This window comes from Gracilinanus agilis, chromosome 2 (genome assembly GCF_016433145.1).
Source record: "Gracilinanus agilis isolate LMUSP501 chromosome 2, AgileGrace, whole genome shotgun sequence".
NCBI lineage: Eukaryota > Metazoa > Chordata > Mammalia > Didelphimorphia > Didelphidae > Gracilinanus > Gracilinanus agilis.
The window spans coordinates 599,116,739-599,138,786 of NC_058131.1; the positions used below are offsets into that span (position 1 = coordinate 599,116,739).

A 22,048-nucleotide genomic window follows, 5' to 3' on the forward strand; every position below is an offset into this window, starting at 1 on the left:
GGGGAATTAAAAAATGCATTCTATTAAGGGCTGAAAGAGCTTATAGATTACAGGACCATAGAATTATAGGTTGGAACGAACCTTAGAACCCTTTCTACAGCTAAAGAAACTGAGTCTCTGAGGGGTTAAGAGACTTGCCCAAAGACAGACAAGTGGCAAGTGCCAAAGCATGGATTCAAACTCATGTCATCTTGCCTCCAGACCCAAAGTTCTTTTCACTGTATCCTGCTACCTCCTACTTAGGATGTCAGCCAAATCTAGCCAGCTAGCTATCTTTCGATCTGAATACATGTGTATACACGTACATATGTGAATGTGAATAGCGTATTATATATGTAGTGCACATTAATGTGTGCATTTATTTTCAAAGCCCTCTTTCTAGTACTAATCTTCATTCTACCAACTCCATTCCTCCTGGCTTATCGTTTTGCCTCCCTTCAGCACAACCCCGAGATAAGCACCAGGGCAGGGCATCAGTAGACAACACCCTTCTTATGAGCCTGGAGGGCTTCGGTGTCCCATCCTGCTGACAGAATCCTTCCTGTGAAACTTATCCTGTGATAGAAACCAGAACAGAATCAAGAAGCTGGGCAAGGGCATGCCTAGCTCCCACGATGCATCCTAAAACACAAACTGGTTCACCATGAACGAAGACCAAGATTCTTTGGCAGGAGTTAAACCCCTTGAAATCGGATCTCTGGCATTATTCTCAAATCTACTGAAAGACAGTTACCATCTATTTTATGGAAAAAATGTTAATAATGCCCAATCATAATCAAATAGGCAAGCACTTTGCCTTAAGTACCTATTAACTAATGCTAAATTACAATAGAACAGCTCCACAAGTACTTTTGACATCCACATGTACATCAGAGGCACCAGTACAGATCAGGCTATTAGAATAAAAAGCAAACGAATTGATAATGATGGGGCACTTAAGACATTACCGGAAGCATGAGCTGCATTTATTTACTTGCTTCCTTTCAAGCCAACCTGATTCTCCTGCTCTGTCCCTTCCTTCCTCCGTTGCTCTCTTTCCCACCCCACCACCCATCTTTGTTTCCGTCTTCCCAAAGGAGTAAGCAGATACTATTCTGACACCAGGGCTAGTGCCTCATCCCCCAAAATGGAAAGAGCACTGTATTTTGAGTCAAAGGACCTGGATTCAAATCCTACCTCCGCTATATACTAGCAAGTGCTCTTGAGCAAGGATCCTTAATTCTCCAGCTTAGCTTCTTAATCTACAAAATAAACTGTATGGTTGAATAGTGTGGCTTCTAAGGACACTTTCAGCTCTAAACCTGAACTCCTATGATGCCTTTCCTTATGACTAGATCTCTTATGTCAAGATGTTTCCTAGGACTGAGGGGGGGAGGAGGAATCCATAAATTATATTTCTTAAGAATTGTGATGATAAATCGATCATGAAACCCTGTTTAGTAATCTGGTAACTTCTAAGGCTTTCCTAGGATCCTCACAATCATGATACCTAATCTAGACCAAAAGTCTTACTTCTTTGATTCTACTAGTTCTGAGGTCAAAATCTGATTTTCTCTAGGATAAAAATCTCCCCACATCATCCTAAATTTTCGCAAATACCCTCATCTTCACTTGGGCTGATAATCTTCTTCTTTGACTTGAATCCTCTAGCTCTCAGATTTTCCTATCTTCCTAGAACATCTAATCTCCTTTATACTGAAGCCAAATGGAATTTAGAAGAAATTGATTAATAAAGAATAAAATTTACAAATTTTCTTGCAAAATATAAAATATCATAGGGATGGAGACTAGCTCTGTGATGTCAGTAAGAAAACTCCTTGTACCAGTGCAGACTGGCACTCCTCTGCAACTCATCATTTTAAAGACTCCCTGGAGCAGACATGTCAAATCCCCCAGAACCAGATTAAAATGTAATTGAATATTTAACAAAGTAAATCAAAATGCAATACAAATAGATGATGTTAATTTGTAGTTTTCTAAGACAATCAGCAGCTGCAGAGATCCACTCCTTTCTGAGTTTGATATCAGTAGCCTACAGTAACCCCTACACTAAGGGATTAAGCGATTTTCCCAGAATCACATAGTCAGTATGTATAAGAAGCAAGACACAATCTATTTCTTCTAGGTTTTAAACTGATTCTAGCCACCATACCACAATAGACTGTCTCTCATAATATAGTGTTAAGTTATCTTTTTAAAACTTTTCATTCAAAGTTTCACTCTAATTTCAATTCTAAGTGCCATACCCCACAATCATTTTCATTATGGTTTAATCAAGCCTAAAAGCCTGTCAACCCCAAGTTCCCTTCCTGTGGAGCCCAGCACAGAATGATATTTTTTTCCTCAGGCCACTCCACTTGACCCTTGTCTCTGCCTACCTCCCAGTCTATTTTCCTTAGCTTCCTGGGAGGTTTACAGATTAGCATCACATCCATAAACAATAAGCCACACTATATTAGTGCCTTGTGTTCCACTCCTAGCTAGGTAACTAATACCCTATAATTAAATCAAACATGACCCATAAATTGTCACGAGAATGTTCATTCATTAATTTTGCCAGAAGTTCCCTTAGAAATCCCACTTCTTCACAAGAATTCCTATAATGGTGGGCAACACTAATCATACAAACTCTAGGAGATTACTGTACAAAATGAAAATAATCTAACTAGGATGGCAGACATATCCATTCAGACTGGTACCCCATTGCCTAGAATTCTTGTAGGCGCTCCTTTCGAAGCCAAGATATTTGAGTACAAGTATAAACAGAGAAGGCCAGGGCTGTTCCTATGTAGGGGAAGAAGAAACCTGAAGTATGGAGAATAAAATCTCACAAGTTCTCTGATCTGGGATTTTATTTGCTACCTAATGATACAGGGTAAAGATACAGTATAAATAAAGGATCCTGTTGGGGAATGGTGAAGTCTCTCTCTTTTTATCTTAATGACTTTAAGACGTGTACAATAAAAGTCATGTGCAATAGTTGCATTGCATTGTCATTTTTCAAGCACTTTGATATTTATTATTTTGGTTCCTCCTAAACACTCAGGGATAAGTGGGCATTTTCCCCCTTTTTTAAATGGAGAAACTGAGGCACAAAGGGGATATGTGACTTTTAAAGTTCCTTTCATACGTTCCTTGTAGTCTATAGGAGAGTTAGCTAGCTCATCTAACCCATGTTAACAACAAACTATGATGAAATGATGTCACTTTACTACTCAAGGCCTTAGTTCCTTCATCTATAAAATGAGAAGATTAATCTAGACAGTCTTTTCAGCTCTGCTGTAAAGCATACAAAAGAGGGAATAGATACAATCCCTGATCTCATTCTGACACCACTTTCCTATCTAAAATTCCAAAAATCCAAAATAAAATAGTATCAAAAACGCTAGAACTTTTGGTGATATCTACAGTGAAGTATTGGCCACATTCACCTCACACTAAGAAGGACTTTGACTCAAAACTAAGTGGAAGCATCACCTGAGATACAGTGCTTTATACACAGTAGACAATAAATACTTGTTTAATCAATTAAAGAATCGCTCCTTCCAGAAGAGAGTGGATTTTAAAATAATGGGATTTCCTTTATTCATGTGCTATTTTTTTAGACTTTGATGAATATCCTAGGATCTTCCAAATTACCTTTCCTTTGATTCACTTTTCTTTATTCTACTTTCTCCTACTCTACCACACTGTACCCCCTCCCCAGAATCCTAAGCAAACTCCTGCTATAGCCCCTCCATGTACCCACTCCCCTACCCACATAGGATGACTAGTTTCTCTGCTGGTTTTATATATACATATATATATATATATATATTGGGGGAGGGGGCTGATTGATGAAATTTGTACCTAAGGCCTATGGCAGGCACATGAGCAAGAAAAGCTAGTGAATAAAATCCAGAAAAGATCTCAAATAATTCCTTGGAATGAAAGAAGAATGGAACATCTTGATCAACACAAGAAAATCATGGTTGACACTCGAGGTAACTGTCTCCTTCTAATTTAAAAGAGATGCTTTTTCCCTAGCCTGATAGCAGAAGTTAGAATTAGGGTTGGGGTGATAGGATGATGCCTCATATAAATGCAAAATGGCTGGGAATTCTGTTTCTCACAGAACTTCAGAGTTGGGAAGGAGTTCAGAGGTCATCTTGTCTAAATTATCCTGAAAAATGCTCACCCTGCTTTTGACTAAAGACCTTCCCTTTTATAAGAGGGAGACCAATTGCCTGCTTTTGGACAGCTCTGTGAGGAAATGTTTTCCGTCTTATATCAAGCCTGTATCTTTTACCCATTTTAGCTCTGCCCTGGAGCCAAGGATAGGTCTTTAACCCTGTTTCACATGTCTTCCCTTCATATACCTGAAGACAGCTATCATGTCCACACAGTATTCTTCTCACTCCCACAAGTATCTTTGTCTTCAACTAAAACATCAACAATTTAACTGATCCTCATATAAAATGTTTTTAAGGTTTTTTGTTATTCTGGGTGCTCCTCTGAACGCTTTCCATATTTTCATTTTCCTTCCTAAACTGTAGCACCCAACTCATCAAATTAGTCCAGACTTGATCAAGGCAGAGTTCAGAAGGGCTATTTCCTTCCTATTTCTGGACACTATGCTTCTTTCAAATAAGCTTAAGATTATATTAACTCTCTAGGCTTCTACATCACCCATCCAGCCACGCTTCCTCTCATTTAGACTTTTGAAGTTGATTTTTTGAGCCTACATGCAAAACTTTATATTTATCTTCCATTCTATTTTCAGTTCAACCCAACCTTCTAACCTACTAAGGTTTTTTGTTGTTTGTTTTAAGTGTGCATTGGCTGTGCATTGTTTACAAATCTGATAATCAGGCTACAAGAAGCAATTAATAAAGTTATTAAGAAAATGCTAAATAGTACAGGACCAAGCACTGATACCTAGGGCATTCCACAAGAGACCTCCTTCCAAAGTGACATGGAAATATTAACAATTACCATTTGGACTTTTTGATTCAGCCAGTTCTGACCCCACCAAATTGTGTTACTGCCTAATACATGTCTCTCCATCTTTCCTGTAAGAATAGCACAAAAGATTTTAATTTCTCTTTCCATCCATTGGCAAGGAGAGGCTAAGGGTACCTCCCCTCTTACCTTTGCTTTAGTCACTAAGGGGAACTTCCCCATCTTGAAGCTGAGCATGAAGCCTCAATGTCATACCTTCATATCTAGTCACAAATTAAACTGATAATGATCAAAGAATTCAACACAACTAGAGGATCCTTCAATAGGACTCATGATTAAATGTCATCAGTTCAAGATACATTGCCTTCCCACCTTGCCTCAGGCTCTCTCCCAGCTTCATGGTGGCATCTGGCCTCAAGCCCAAGGAAATTCCTTATTTATTACTAACCTGGATCAACATCCTATCCTAAACCTTATTAAGATCTGAGCTGGAGAGTAGAGATCCAGAAGGGTAGAGGAGAAAAGGGTTCACAGAATGTGGCTGAGTGGGGCCAACCCAGCACACAGGGTAATTCATCCGACATGGGGACATGCTGTTCCAGGAGCATTATGACAATTAACAGGAAAAATCTGCTCTCAGAGCATTGCCAAGCAAGTGGCAAGGTCTCAGCTGGTGGTGCTTCATTTGGGGAATGAGAGGCAGCTCCCAATTCTCTCCCTCTTATCAGAGAGGAAGGAGGGGGATAATATTTCTGAAAGTGATGAGAAAGGCAGCTAAGGAAGAATTGTCTTAACTAGAGAAGATCACATAAGCATAACTGTCCTAGATATAACTACTTTAAAGCAAAACATTCATAGCCACCTTAAAAACCTCAAGAATAACTTTACCACATTTCTGGACACATGAAGCTTAGCACATCTGGCACCTGGAGAGTTCCAGTTGTTCAAACATCCTTATTGCATGTTGGTTTCCAAAAGCAAATCAATCTTATTCATGACTTCTGGTTCAGTGACAGTCTTGCACTTTCTTTCTCCCAGGTACATATTTTTTAGCCAAAATATCTAAAAATAAAGCTACCCAGCCAGCTCATTTGGTTGTGATGCTCCCTAATTCCACAAAGCCATAATAAGAATACGGAAAATACAGAGTCAATGAGTTCCCAAGAACTTCCATAGTTTTCCCCTTCATTTCTTCATTCTTTTTTCTATTCCTTGATATTATCTGCTAAAGTGATAAGTCCACTACATTCCAAGTATGTCTAAAGGACCCCTTCTTCTCATTCCTCATAACCTCAATGGGAAAACTTCAACTTGATTCCAGGCTTAGAGTCTAAAAGGAATACTCTACAGAAGGCAGAAAAGTCAGGTCATACCTTTCATTTACCCCAGTCCAACACTCGAAATGGAAAGGGATTCTGAGCTTAGAGTAAGTGTTGAAAAAGTTCCAGGTTTAAGATTGGTACCACAATCTCCCATATCTCATTTGGACAGGCCTATCCCTGCCCCCCAGTTGGGACTTCATGGATAGACACTAATTCACCATGTTAACCCCTCTCATGCTAGACCCGTTACACCAACCTTGGCCAGAAGCCACCACCACCCGGTGCTGGAGCTGAGCACTCCATGTTATGGAACCTGGCCAGTGGACTTAGAAAGCCTGTTGATCTTGGCATTGGCCCTGGGACCTGTGTGGAGCTACGTGCTGAGACACCACCATGAGGCAACTATTTCATAGTTGAATCAGTCAGCTCACATCCTGCCTGGCCAACACAACTCCACTTTTTCTTGAGATCCCCAGGAGGGGTTCAGAGAATAAAAAAACATAATTTCTGGGCTGTAGGATCTAGAAGTCAACCTGCCCAGCAGTAACCATAGAACTCTAATGGTCCCTTAGCTTGCTCTCATCACCACATTCCCAACTTGCTTCTTACATGAGCACAGCTCCCACCAATGCAACAATTCCAGTAAAAACAGAGATGCCACATTTGGGCACCAGTGGGCAACATCCCTGCTCCTGTTCCCCAGGCTGAATGATTACTAATTATAGCCACAGAGCAGACAGCTCCCAGTGAAGTTAATTAGGAGGCATTACCACCCACCGAATGATTGGGAGAGAGTCCTTTCAGGGACCAAAGGAGATTAAAATAGCATCCTACAGTCAAAAGATCCAACTCTCCCCAAAGGCACCCATACTAATAAATGGAAATCCCACCATACCTTTCATTCCAAACTTGGACCGTCGGCCATACTTGTTGATCATGATAAAGAGAACCACCAAGAGGACACAGGCAAAAGCTGCAAGTCCAACAGCTATGGACACCTAGAGGAATAAAACATACTACTCAGAATCAGGTGTGCCTCCAGAGTCCCACAGAGTATGCTGCTTAAGTGCTTTTTTCCCAAATGAGAGGTTTACAGCAGTAGCTCTTCCTGTTACATGATGCTGTGTGCCTGCTGCATAAAATCCATTAAGAAACTAATTAACAAGACACTGAAGACTCCCAAGAAACTTACCACAACAAATTGGTAGGAAGAAGAATTCCTGGTTCCAAGATTCCATTCTTTGAGTTGTTCTCATCCTTGGTGAATGGTATTTGGGACCTGACTCAACCACCAATCAAAAATGACTTCCCCTTTGATTTTTGATTCAAAAAAGCCTTGATTCCTAAACTCTAGGGAGCAAAGGGTCATCCCAGGGCTCATAGAAGCAGTCAATCATCATGCCAAAATGCTGTGTAGAAAGTTCACCTCTTTTGGGGACTAGCTATGTGAAACATTGCATATCCTGTTGGACTCAATGTGCTGGTTAGTTTTGTTAAACTGATTATTTTTCTCCTTTTTTCTTTGTGGCAAGATGTGGCTTAATGGATAAGGGAAGGGCTATAGATCTCAATATAGATAAAGATAGGTAGATATCTATATCTATACATAAAAATGAAGGTGATATAAAAACAAAAAATTAATAAAATTCTTAAAAGAAAATCTATCTATGGGCATGGAACTCAGCCTTTTAAATATTAAGTCTTTCTCCCTAGCGAAATTCCATTCTCTGGTTTCCTCCTGTCTCACTGTAGTACCACTAGTCAGAGTCTCTCTGAACCAAGCCCATTCAGGCCCCTTGGAAGAAGGTAATTCTTCTTGACCAGCATATGACTCACCCCAAAAGTGTCCTCCTCTGGTTTGTGGGTCACGGTGATAGGAGGTGTGGGGCTCACTTCATAGACTGGAACCAAAAGAACAGAGCAGGAGGGCAGTTAGTCAACAGACCATGCATTAGAGAGCACTAGGGAACTCTTTGGAGCCTAAGCCACAATTCCATTCCCTTCCCCAAAGAATATACCATCAATCCCTGCAAGAAGACACAATCACTCCAGTCTGAACCTTTGCATCCTGCTTTCTCCCTAGGTTTTGAAGCAACAACTTTGAAACAGAAATCCTTTTTCTACTGTCTGAATAAATATAATAACTCAAGAGCACATATGCTCATTGCTGCCCTGTCTTTGAATTAAATATTCCAACTATCAACTCCATCATCCACATCTTCAAAGGGAAAAAGAAAACTTAGAATCTATAAACCTACTGGCTTTATGAATGGGGTGGGGAGCAAGGAAAATTTGGAAATGGGACCTAAATAACTAGGTACTAAATGCCTGCCTGAATGAGAGACAAGTGGAAGCTTCCCACAGACTAGATGAAAACTGATACCTCAAAACACTGTTTCCATTGACACCTGAGGCACTTGTGGACAGAAAACTATCAACAGACACTTATTTCTATCTGCTTCTTCCTTTATTCTCACATTCCTTTTCTTCTTTATACCACATTTGTGCCACAGAGGTTACTTAGTCGTAGCAGTGGTCATTTGGGTCTAAAGAGGTTCTTGGTTCCCAGTTCAAAATAGAAACCACTATCCCATTCATTCCCAATTGAGGCTAGCATGCTATGGCAACTCACTTTATTATATATAAAGGAGAGACCTATGGAAATGCTTCATTCCCAGTTACCCAGTCCAGGCTGAAGCCATGAGTTAGCTTGTTTTAGGACTTATAGCATCTTCCTGGAAAAGAGCTTCCTCACCACAGATATCTCTAATGGAACATTCTGTAGGGTGACTATTTTCTAGAGACTGAGAAGGAAAAAGAAATACATAATATTTGCATCTAGATGAGGCAACCTGAATGTGTCCCCTAAATACGATGAGAAAACTTCCATATAACAGGTGAAACAAATTCCCATAATTCTATATTATGAGAAAGAGATGACAAGGGTGGTAGACTTGCTTCAGAAAAATACAAAACACAATATGCAAACCTCTAATTACCTTAAAGACAGCTTAACTCTTGCTCTCAAATAATCTGTAAACTCAACTTCCATAGTTCCTTCAATGACTTAAGCCAGCCCAGAATAATAGTAGCCACAACCACACAGGAAATAGATCACTGGTCATCTCTCAAATGCTCAAACGGACCTGTGATCTCATTGATTTGGATATTGACCTTCTCCCCTTTCCCCAAAAAATAAATGTGCATTTCAACCCATCTATGTCTATCCTTGAACCATACATAAGTTGGAAGCACAAATGTGTGACATCTAAAATGATGGGTATCATAATTCTTGTAGGAACTAACATCTAGGGTATCTGATATAAATCCAAACCCAATTTGAGAAAGGTTAGGTCCAGCAAAACTCATTGCTACATCAAGGAACTAAAAAACCCCTCAAATCCTCTAGATAGGCTTAGCTTCAGAAAACTGAAGTGTAGAGGTCCAGCATCCAAAAAGCATAGTCCTGGAATTCTCCCTAGGGAAAAAGAAGCCAGGAAGACATTGCCCCAGCAGCCTAAACTAGGAGCTGTTTCTATCCTCCAGTTCAGTCTACCACAGATATCTCGCACTCTCTCAACTGTTGGCGAAGGAGGAAGGAAGGCTGTCTGAATTCAGAGGAACTAATAAAAAAGGATTGAGAACATGAACAATTACAAAGCAAGAGGCAAAGGAGACTTACTTGAGACAAAGTTATCCGTACTCTCTGCAAAAAGGACAAAGAGATAATTAACACATTTAATTTAAAAAAACAGAATAGGGTAAGACAGCCATTTCTGCCAGTCATCACCTTTCCCCCTCACCCTGATCCATTGTTGCCTTAGCAACTTCCCAACTAAAGGCCAGCTATCCCATCTCATCACCTTAGTGTAATGTCCACACTGCTGGGGAGAGACCGAAGAGAATTCCTCTGATTTGAAGGGGTATCACTGTCTCCATACCTGGAGGTCATGCTGTTTTCACTGTGGCAAGAGGAATCGGAACCTCAGCACTCTTGGGTCACTCCACAGCTGTTTCTTTGGATCCAAGGGAGAATAATGATAGTGGAGGAGGGATGTAAGGGTATGATGAAAAGAGCTTCAGGGAGATGAACATGCTCTTTCCATTCTGTTCTGAAAGTACCACTTGTGCTTGAAGAATGAAAGTTCAAGCATTTGTAGAAGAAGCAAAATGAATGGTGTAATTTCGTGGTGGATAGGGGTTACTCCAGAACTGGCCCTAACCCCCGAAGAGACTTCCTGTACTGATTGTAATGATTATCTCAGGTTTCCCATGATGTGCTTCCCTCCATCTCCCAGAAGAGATGACCTCCTCTAGTTCCCTGTTTACACTGAATCCCTCTACATTGATAAATTGCCAGGATATACCTTTTTTTCTTAAATGGGAAGCTTGAGAAGGTGATCTCCTGCAATGGCCTTTCTACCACGTACCTATGAGACACTCAGTGAGGGCATGAATGAAAACCTCAGCCCCTTGGATCCGATTTTGCCACCTGCCAGCTCCAGCAGGCTCCAGCAAGTAAACAACCTTCTGTAATGACCTCGGGGGGGAAATGGTGTTTTCTTTGGGAAGGCTTCACCCAGGCATTTCCGAGGTAACACTAGTCAGTATCAATTCACTGTTTTCTTAGGCTGTTAAGCCTCATCTGAATGCCTGGATCTGACATTCCTGCTGCCTCCATCTTCCAGGCTGTAGGTGACAAAATGCCTGACCAATTTTTTTTTTAATGGCCATGCCCTGACAGCCTGAAAGAACAGGGTTGCCAGATCAACTCACGGGTTCATGCTGATTTGCATGTTTCTCATAAGGTTCTCATTTATTAGAGAATATTCTCACGTCAGCCAAATGTTTTAACCGAGTCTGTGAACCCTGTAATCTGCCAATCAGCCTATGAATGCTTAAATCCTTCGCTGCTGTCTGGAAACGTTTATCCATCCAAGATTCACATGGACGTTGAAACAAGGTGCCACATTCACAGCACATAACCCATGGGTGGGTTTGGGGTTTCACACTGCTGGTGGGTGGGAAAAGGAGCAACTTGCTTCTAATTGGTACTCACACCTAAATCTGAAAGGGAAGATGGACTGGGGAAATGAGTGGGGAGAGAAGCATTGTTGTCAGATCATCACCTGAATCCTTTACTCTACGAAGAATAGAGGTCACATTTTTCAGTGGGCACAGGCCCAATACTCCCTGGAAAGACCCCCAATGGGGGGAAGTAAGTGGGGCCCAGAGAAAGGAGAAGAGAGCCAAAGATTTCTATTCAACCATCCCTGATCATAGCCAAGATACAAAAAAGGCTCAAAAACAAGAGATTCCTCCTCTTCCTAGTCCCCAGAAAAGTCAGTACCCATGTTAGAGAAAAGAAATGGGATTTTATGCTGCTCTACTCACTAACACATGCATGTCACACACACAAGCTTCACTTAACAACAAAGTCAAACTCTCTCTCTGTGATGATGGTGCTGCTGAAGTGACCACCCTCTCCCCAGCATCCCAAAACTGTACTGGCAGGAGTACCTCTGAACCCATACTATGCCCTCCAGTGGAAGGTGGCTGGCACAGCCTGGGGAGATGGTACCAGAGCCAGGGTTAAGTGAGTTTCTGCCAGTCTTAGCTTGGCCAGATCTGACTGATTTGTGCCTTTTTCTACTACTTATTCACCTAATGGACTAAAGCTTCAAAATGAAGTCATTAAATGACCAAGGGAAAGACCATAATTATGCAGTCAGAAAATATTTACTAAGTGCCTACTATGTGTTAAGTACTGTGCTAAGTGCTGGGGGTGCAAAGAGAGGCAAAGAATGATCTGCCCACAAGGAAGTTTAATGAGGTAGTTATCTTGCAAATAACCTTGTACAAGCAGGCTGTTTATAGGATAAATCATAGAAAAATCAATAGAGGGAAAGTATTAGAATTAAGGGGGATCAAGGAAGGTTTCCTCTAGAAGATGGGAGTTTGTCTGGGTCTTGTAGGAAGACTGAGAAGCTGAGGCAGAGATGAGAAGGGAGAGTATTTTGGGCATAGATAATAGCCAGTGAAAATACAACAGAGTCAGGAGATAGAGAATTTTGTTCAAGGAACCAAAAAGGGGGCCAGTGTCACTAGATTGCATTCCTAAGCATTTTCTGGGGAAAATCTCCTTTGACGTCTGGCTGATTTCTAAATTAGGACTAATAACATTTCCCTTTTCCTCATATCCCTTATCTACTATTTTCCTAACTTGAGAATATCTTTTAAGCCCTAATCTTCCTCCTTCCACCTGTAGGTAAAATCAGTCTTCCTCTGCTTGTTTTCTTCAGACTATTCCCTCTAATCTCTATTCCTGACAGCATCCTTCTCTCTCAGACTCTGATCCTTTCTGACAGCATCTCTAGGCCCAGAGGACCCTAAACAGATTCAGCATCACACATTTATAAAAATGGCCATTCTGGACAGAAAGTCATAGAAGGCCCACTCTCTGTATCAAACCTGAATCTATTTCTAATGTGTCCACTACTTCTATGATAGCAACCTTCCTGGCAGAAACTATTCATAGAATGTCTCTTAAATATCCCCTTTGATTATCTACTTGCTCTCCTCGTTTGTACTTTCAGACTTCCTTGGGGCCCAGAATAGTCATTCAAGGGAGAACCCATATTTCTCCCCAAATCCCTTTTAATAATCACATATCCACATTGAGAAAGCTTTTATTCCATTCCTTTAATTATTAACCTGCACCATTATTGCTTTGTTTCTGACTCATGAATGCATGAAAAGGAAACAAAACCCCCAATCCAGGAAAAACCCTCAGATAGCTTACCCTAGGGAGCCATTCCCAAAATAAGATATCTCAGGATGTTTTCTTAACAGAGACCAAGGAAGAATAGGGGTTCTTTAGTTGAAAAGCAACTGCCAATGGAATAATATCATCTGAGTATATGGAATGTACAAAAGAATGGCAAATGGGAAAATGGGGAATAGGATGATCGCCACAAAAGCAAATCTGAGTAGGGGTAGATCTATCTTGGGGTCACTGAATCCTAAAGTATCAGGCTCCTGATAATAAACTTAAGCTTGTTGTGATATCTATATCAGCTTGGAACACTTCTTTCTGGGACCCGAGGATCTCAGCCATGCCCATTCCTGGAAATCTGACAACAATATCCCCTGGTCTCTTGTGTCCCCCATCAGAAAATCTTTAAAAAAAAAAGGTGGATTCTTTGTCAGCAGGGTTTAGATGGCCTGCATTAAAGGCAATCTGTTGGAATCTTTTTGTCTAGTTTGAGAAATCCTGCCAGTTCTCATATTTATAGACATTTCTCTGAGATTCAGTAGCATTCTACCTGTGGAAGAATGCCCCAGGGAAAGGAAGATGCACATATCTTTCCACACCCCACATAGGTAGAAAGAATATTATCACATATTCCTGCAAGCTCCTTTGCTTCCTAGCTTGGGGGAGGGTAGGCTGATTAAATGAATAGGGCTTATTATCCCTCTCTAGCTCCTTCCCCAGAACAATTTACCTTTCTGTATGCGTATGTCCTTTGTCACTTTCATAGGATTGTTCCATCTTTACCTGTCACTAATTTTTCATCATGTATTTAAATCCAACATATCCAAAGGTGAACTAAACTCTGTTTCCCCATCTCCACTCACCAAATACCCCTTCCCACTTTTGTTTCTCTGGATGTCACCAGCAATCCAGTCACTCAAAACTCATCAATCAAATCTTGATGATATCTCTTCAATCTGTACTCTTTCTACTTCCAAGATCCTTTACTCTAACTCTGGTCTTCATCACTTCTCACCAGTATTATTATAAAAGCCTCTTAACTAGTCTTCCTGCCTCAAGTCTAACTCTTCTCCTGTCTAAACAATCTTCCTGATATGATACTATGATCATGTCACTTTTCTACATAAAAAACCTTCTGTGGCTTCCTTGGTCTATTTAGCAAATTACAGGTATCTCTTCCACATTGTGGAAGGTCAGGAGCATAGCATCCTCTCCATCTGGAAAATGTGTGAAAAAAATTTTGGCCTTCCCTTGGTACCAGAAAAGTCTGAATTTTTTTCTTTTATGAGATATTTACAGTACTTTATTGTAAAGTTTGGGTTAAGGATTCGGTCACAGGATATTTTATGCATTTCTGAGTTTCTAAACTCTTTCCGTGTTGTCTGCTGGCCTTTGCATGCCATCTTTAGTTTCTTTTCAACTTTTCTTATGCCAACCTGTGATATATCAAAACTGCAATGGGAAAAGTTGCAATGGGAAAGGGATACCTGTATAACCAGTTTACCATGGCATTCAAGAACTTTCATAACCTGGCTCCAATTAATCATTCAAATCATATTTTCAGTTATTCCTTTTCTCTACGTGCTAGTCAAACTCCATACTCATCTTACACTCTCCCATTTCCTTTACCTTTGCTGTCACCATTCCCCAATGTCTAGAATGGACAAATATCCCTCACCCCACTTCTCTACTTGTTGAAATCCCTCCCTTCTTTCAAAGACCACCTCAATAGCTGCCTCCTCCATGAAATTTTCCCTGACCCTCTTTCTTCCCAGTGGAAATGTTCTCGCCCTCCTCAAATTTTTTCATCCAACTTCCCTTAGAGCTTTTCCTTTATACTTTTCATACTCCTTACTTGTATCAGTTATTAGTGTATAGTGTTTACCCATTATTATACTGTAAGGTCAATGAGAGGTAGCAGAAAGATATGTACACACATATATGTGTAAATATATATATATATGTATGTATGTATGTATATGTCACCATTTTATATAGATATACATATTTATACCATATGTATATAGTCATACAGTTATTAAATACAGATATATACACACATTCATACAGATCTTTGTATCCCCACCACCAAGCACAGTTCCTCGCAAATAGTGTTTAATAAATATAGAACTGAATTAAATTGAAATGAATTGTTAAAATTCACTGCTCTATAATAAAACTAAACTTTCATGGAAGATGCCTAAGAAAATATACCTGGAAATATTTGCAGTGTAGGGGCAAATGTGTTAGGTGGCATAATTCATAGTAAAAATCTTCTTGATGACCCTAAGGACATCCCCACTTTTCCCCCACTACCTGCACACACTTACACACTACTACTAACAGTACCATCATCACCTGCATATCCTAAACATTATCATAATGAGATATGAAGACTGAATAAGAGATCAAAAGGGTACCCAGAGGCTTTGTAAAAGGGCCCATTGAGTTATATAAAAAGCTAAGTTCATGCATGTCTGGAAAATACCAAAATATTGCTTCACTTCCACAGGAAGGAAGAAAGCTAAGTTCTCTGGATGCCAGACACCATTCTATTATTTCTGATCTCTGTGTATCCACTTCTCTGACATAGTCTATGAAAGAGAAGTCCAGTTTAATACTTTACTATTGCTCTCTTTTAGTCTTCCTTCCTTCTCCATAAGATCCCAGATAGCAAAAGCATTCCCTTCAAAGACTTTGTCAATTTATTGCCTCACCCAACTCATCATCATCATCATCATGACTGTTTTTTATTATTATTGCTGGAATTAATATGACATTTTAAGATGTAAAAAGTACTTTATATAAATCATCTTATCTGATTCCCAGAATAGACCTGAGATATAGATGCTATGGGGTATAATTATGTTCATTTTACAGGTGAGGAAAGAGTTTCAAAGAGGTTCAGTGACTTTTCCATGGTCACATACTTACTAAGAATGAGAAAGAATTTGCACTCAATTTTTTTGATTCCAAGTCTAGGGTTTTGTTTTGTTTTGTTTTCCCCACTACCAGATGGATGGTTTCAGAAAGAAAATATGAAGTTTACTTCTCAGGAGTCTTTGAAAAAAGATTTACACTTTTTCTAGGCAAGTTATATGTGTTCCTCCTTGCACGTGGTGGAATGGATAAAATGACCTCTAAGCATCCATTCTAGCCCTAAGAGTCTATAAAGCTAATCTTCTGCTGAGTGATATATACAACCAAACCATCTCTAAGTTTGAGAACTCTTTGTACTCAAAGTAAAGGCCATAACTATTTCTATCTCCCAGAAGACAAAGGAGGAATGAGCCAATCAAGAAAATCTCTTGGACTTAGGGCACTAGGATCCTTCTCAAGGCTAAGGCTAGAAGCTCCCTTGAGTTCTGTCCATGTGTGGTTTTCAGTATCTGAAGTACTGGAGTCCCTTAGGAAAGATTGTTCTCTAATCTCCAGGGGTCTCACTGGCAAGAAATTTTCTCAACATCCAGCCTATTTTTCCTTTTCTTCCTTTGCTCCCAGTACTCCTCATTATATCCCTCTTGCACTAAGCTAAATAAGGCATCTTGAAGCTGCCACTTCTCAGTTATTTGTGGACTGTGAAGTCCCCTTTCACAACAAGCAAACAATACACAGATTTAGCTCGTGATCTCTCTCATCCTAAATCACTCTTTCCTTTTCTCCTCCCTTAAAAGAAACCTTAAGGGGTCATCTAGTCCAGCAATTTTCAAACTTTTTGGTCTCAAGACACTTTTACACACAAAACTTACTGAAGACTCCTAAAGAAATTTCCCACTGGAAATTCAAACATCTTAGTATTATTATAAAACTGTTTTAACTTCATGGACCCCATGAAAGGGATTCTTGGACCCCCAGGTATCTCTCTGAACCATACTTTGTAGACTAGTCTATAAGTAAATCCTAAAATCATCCAAGAGTGGGATGCCTAATTACTAAATTATAACTCTATAGAACAAGAGATTACATAATTATCTTAAGTAACCTATTTACTGCTGTTATTTTTGCTAGGCTTTTCCTCTTCCTGATCCTTAAATCCTCCAGTTGATAGAAGATACTTAGGAAGGTGGTGGGGGTGGTCCAGCCCAGGCTGTGCAAAAAATAAGTGAAAGACTAACAACTTTCCAAGGCCACAATCTAATTGAAGTTCTTTATTTTGCTGTAGTCATTGCCCTTAACCACATATCTGCCTTCTCTGACTCTATCACTCACTTATTTCCTTAGTCCACTTCCATAATCTCTCATACTTTCCCACCAGCACCCCCACCTTGCCCATAAAGCAACATTGGGTAGTAGGGGGCAAAAATTGGGCTAGGAGACAAAGGGCCTGCCATTTCCTGGCTATGTGGCCTTGGACAAGTCACTGCTCTACTATAAATCTGTCTCTTCCTCTGTAAGATGAGGAGGTCAGATTAAATGATATCTGAGGTCTTTTCCATTTTAAAATATCTATGTAGGCACCTGGGTCAGTGGGACGGAAAGTTATGTCCCTAAATATGTAATTCTGTAAATCTGTGTATTTGGTGCCATCTTGGAATGGCAGCCTTTTAAAAGTAAAACATGTATTGAGATTATACTGATCTAGTACAGTGGTGTGAGCTGAATTCAATATATCGAATCACTGCATATTGATAATAAGGAAAGTACAGTTGTTTTCTCTTCCCCCACCAAACCACTGAACATAACTAAATACTCTTGGGGAAACTAAGTCTACCCCAGGGAAGGACAAAAAAAAACTGCATTCCCCTCACCTGGAAAGGGTTCCTTGAGGAAGTGACCCTTGATGGTCTGATTGGCTGTGCCCAGCTGGTTTTTGGCAATAAGGGTGTAGTTGCCATTGTTATAGTGGGTGGGCTTATTGAAGAGAAGGCAGCCTTCAGAAACCTCACCCTCCTGGTAATATTCCACCCGAATGATCTTAGACTCCCTCAATGGCTGCCCATTGTGCAGCCAGTGCAGGGTAGGGGGTGGGTTCCCCCGGACCACAAACTCGATGCAATGCTCCAGTCGCAGTTCAGGTTCCTCCAGGCTCATCACACGCGGAGGATCTGCCAAAGGGAAGAATATCTAAATTGCTGGCATATTTTAAGATTTCACATCCTGGAACCTTGGAATAACTGGGGCTTCTCATCACAAATTTTGCCTGTTTTCTTTTTTCAAAAGATTGTCTGGAGGAATGAAAGTTCCACTAGTAGAAAAGTAAGAAGTATCTTTGGTTCAGCTAAATTCCAGGATCCCTCTTAGTAGGATATCTCCATCTGTTCACTTTTCAGAAGCTGGTCTAGAGAGGTCAGGGACAAGATCCAAAACTAAGCTTGCTGGCAAGGTCACCTCAGAAGAGGTCTTTATTGTAGACACTCTTCTACAAGATGCAGGGACCCTTCCCTTTCCCCAGAATCAGAAAGAAAAAAACAACCATGTTATTTCCCTGGCCTTTTCACAGCTTCCAGGTAATAGGCTTCCAACTCTAAAGCAACTCTACTGATGCTCCCTATTTCCCATCCCACAAGCTCTTCTGAGTCAGAGGTTCTCTCACAGAGATGCCACAAGCCCATACTCACAGTAAACGGTGAGTGCCACACTAGCATTACTCATGCCCACCACATTCTCAGCAATGCAGGTCAAGGTGAAGCCATTGTCTTCACTGGTGACGTTGACCAGGGTCAAGTTGATGGCATGAACATTGGTCCAGTTAAGGTTTGTCTGAAAATCCAATAGAGAGAATAGTCAAGTCATCTTCAGTCAAAGTTCCTTTTGCCCTCAAATTCCTACCTTTTCCATACCTAACTCCAACACAACCTGAGAGATGGCTAGATAGAAGAACTAAAGCTGTCCATATGCTTTTATACTACATTATGTATACATTAATATACTAAAAAGACATCTTATTTCTCCCTTTAATCATTTAGCTACCACTACTTTTTAAACTCCTGGATCTTGGGCAGAGCTTAGTGAGAGGAGCTCACTTTTAAGCCTGTTTGGCTGATCGAATTTGATCTGTGCTCACATCTTCCTCTTCTCTCCTAAAAGCCTACCTGGTGGGTATTGATGGACTGCAGTCCTGTGACAGTCCAATCTACATCAGGCAGTGGGGAGCCAGAGCCATTACAGGTGATGACAGCATTCTCACCTTCTCGTACAGTCAGGTTGATGTGGCTTACACTGATCTCAGGTAGGTCTGATGGGTGGGAGAAGACAAAAGAATTATCAGCATATTGTACAATTGTATCTACCTCATTCTCTCACTGGGAGTAGGAGGGTTCTCACTCCTCCCTCTACTTAGTAAACAGGATCCATGTTCTGGAAAAAATCCAAGATGAGATATGGGTAATAAGATAGAAATATAGTACAATGGAAAGGATGCTACCTCTGTTACCTCAGGCAAGTCTTTTAACTACCCTGTTCTCAGTCTCAGTTTCTTTATTTGTAAAAATAAGGAGGTAGATGACCTCTGAGGTTCTTTTTAGCTCCAAATCTATGAACCTATGATTAACCTTACCAGATTCTGATGTTATATATAATTTTCCTAAAGAGAAACTATCCTAAGCAAGTATTTCCAAATCCAACTCATTCTCTCAATTCAATAAGCACTTTTTAAAGCACTTAATATCAGGCACTATGCTAAGAAGTAGTGCTACAAAGAAAGGCAAAAGATAGTCCTTGCCCTCAAGGATCTTACAAACTAATGTCTTTCAGCAAGTGCTTGCATAGAAAGAGAAAAGTATAATAAACCTACAGTTAGAGGGGCCAGGTTTCATGCCTCTGTTCTGCTACTTCCTACTTATATAATCATAGTTAAGTCCTCTAATCTCCCTGGACCTCCATTACCTCATCTGTAAAATGAAAGAGTTGGTCATTATTGCTAAGTTCTCTTTTGTCATTGGTCACAAGTTTCATGTTAAGTCGATGTGGATGGGTAAAAGGACTTTGTCCTAAAGGCAGGACCCTCAAAAGAAAATTCAAAGAATTATGAAAATATCCTTAACTAAATAAAAAGGACATCATAGATTTGTTCTTGTGTGAAGATCCTAGAACAAAGATCTCATTGAAAAATGTCCTATAAAGAAATTAATGTAAAAGAGACTGCATATGTCTCTTTTGGTTTGCATAGTAACATACAAGCAGACATTTAATTAACACAAGTTGATGATCTCAGCAAGGAATTGAGTCTCCTCTTCTTAGGCAACCAATAAAATGGCAACTATTAGAAAGATGCCCAACCTTATCACTAGACGATGGAATAGACTGGCAGTTGAATGTTCTCTCTTCTCCCAGGATGGAATGGAGTAGGGACTCTCCAGATCACTCCCAGTCACCAACACTAACACTTCAACTCACATAATTTATAATCCTTTAGGTGGAATGGACTGGAACCCAGCTCCCTTATTAATACCCCAATACAGAGCAAAAGGTGTCCTTGATCTTTTCTCCACACAGACAACAAGACACATTGATTGATCAGAGCTCTAACTCATAGCTCAGCCCACAAAGTCTCCACCATGGTGCACATGGCAGGCAACAGCTAGAAGATAGGCATTTTTCTCTCATTTTCTCTCTTAGCCTAGCTAAGGGGAAGCAGAGCTATAGAGTGGTCAAGTAGGAGAGCAATGGGATTGTGGAAAGTGATGAAAAGGTTCCCTGAGGAACATATTCTCAAGTTTACTGACTTTTGAATATGTAATTTATCTTTTCACAACCATATGAAATTATTCCAAATCACTAAGAAGAGAAATTCAAATCAAAACAAACAACTTTGAGATATCACCTCACATCTAACAAATTGTCAAAGATGGAAATAATCCATGATGGAGCAGTTGTGGCTAGAGGGCTACGCTAATGCACTTGTTAACAGAAATCTGAATTGGTTTATCTATTATAAAAAATAATTTGGAACTAGACTAAGAAAAATGATTAAAATACCCATATCCTTTAACCCAGAAACCCCACTGGTAGATATATACTCCCAAGGTCAATAATAAAAATAAAGGACCCATAAACAACAAAATATTTGCAGGAACAGCAATCTAGATGCAAAGTAGATGTCCATCAATTGTAAAATAACTAAATAAGTTGTTCTATATGCATGTAATGGAATCTTGTCACGTTGTAAGAAAAGATGAGTTTAAAGATGGGTTAAATGAAGATGGAGCAACACAGGAAGACCAGATATATTTGATCTCATGCAAAGTCAAGAAAATAAAGCCAGAAAAACAATGCATACCATGACTACAACAATAAAAACAGAAAGAACAACAATGCAATAAAACTTAATGGTATGAAAGCATGATGACCACCCTCTCCCCAGAGCTATTCAAAGGCACCTACCACACTTCATTATAAAGGTAGGGGATACAACTATAAAAGCCTGCATATGATCTCAAACTTTCTCAATGTGTAGGTTAGTTTTACTAAATTGTTTTTGTTATAAGACTTAGTTGTAGAGAATCAGAAGGAGGAATTTATTGGAAAATGTAGGTGATATAAAAACAGATATCAAAATTTATTTTTAAATAAGGTTTGAATCAATTAATTATTTTTAAAATATGTATGATGATATATAATTTAGCATGTATTTGAGGTAGCATAAAATAGTCTCAACTGCTATTTTCGGGGTATAAAACACCTTGTTGCTAAGCTGACCTTTGACATTTAAAAATTGAAAAAATTGCTGAAACCTTTAAATAACTTAAGCAAAGCCTTAAGACTTAGTGGTTGGGTGATACGCATAAATAATCTGATTTTTGTCCTCACAACAACCCTGTGAGATAAATATAGGTAATTTTTATTCTATTTTATCACCAAAGATACCAAATGGAGCTCAAGGATGAGAAATGACTTGGCCAAGGTCATGCAACTAATAAATGATAGTGTCCAGCCTCAAATCCAGGTCTGAATTCTATCCAGTGCTCTTTCTCATATGTCATATTACCTTTCTCAAAATAACATAATTAAATTACATCAAGAGAGGACTTAGATATAAGAAGTAGAAGATAACTGAAAGGAATGTGGTTAA

General features: G+C 39.7%; 1 protein-coding gene across 5 annotated transcripts in view; it reads right to left on the bottom strand.

Annotated features, from left to right (window-relative positions):
* The window catches only part of NTRK3 (neurotrophic receptor tyrosine kinase 3), a 445,036-nt gene that overhangs the window by 274,992 nt on the left and 147,996 nt on the right, over positions 1-22,048 (bottom strand). For 4 of the 5 annotated variants that reach the window (XM_044665438.1, XM_044665436.1, XM_044665437.1 and 1 more), the window contains exons 6-11: positions 19,071-19,213; positions 18,597-18,738; positions 17,787-18,083; positions 9,946-9,969; positions 8,100-8,164; positions 7,159-7,261 (exon numbers count right to left, since the gene is read on the bottom strand). In XM_044665438.1, coding sequence (XP_044521373.1) covers positions 7,159-7,261; positions 8,100-8,164; positions 9,946-9,969; positions 17,787-18,083; positions 18,597-18,738; positions 19,071-19,213 — 774 coding nt within the window. The remainder of the gene's footprint in view (positions 1-7,158; positions 7,262-8,099; positions 8,165-9,945; positions 9,970-17,786; positions 18,084-18,596; positions 18,739-19,070; positions 19,214-22,048) is intronic. The other variant, XM_044665439.1, reaches the window with a different exon arrangement.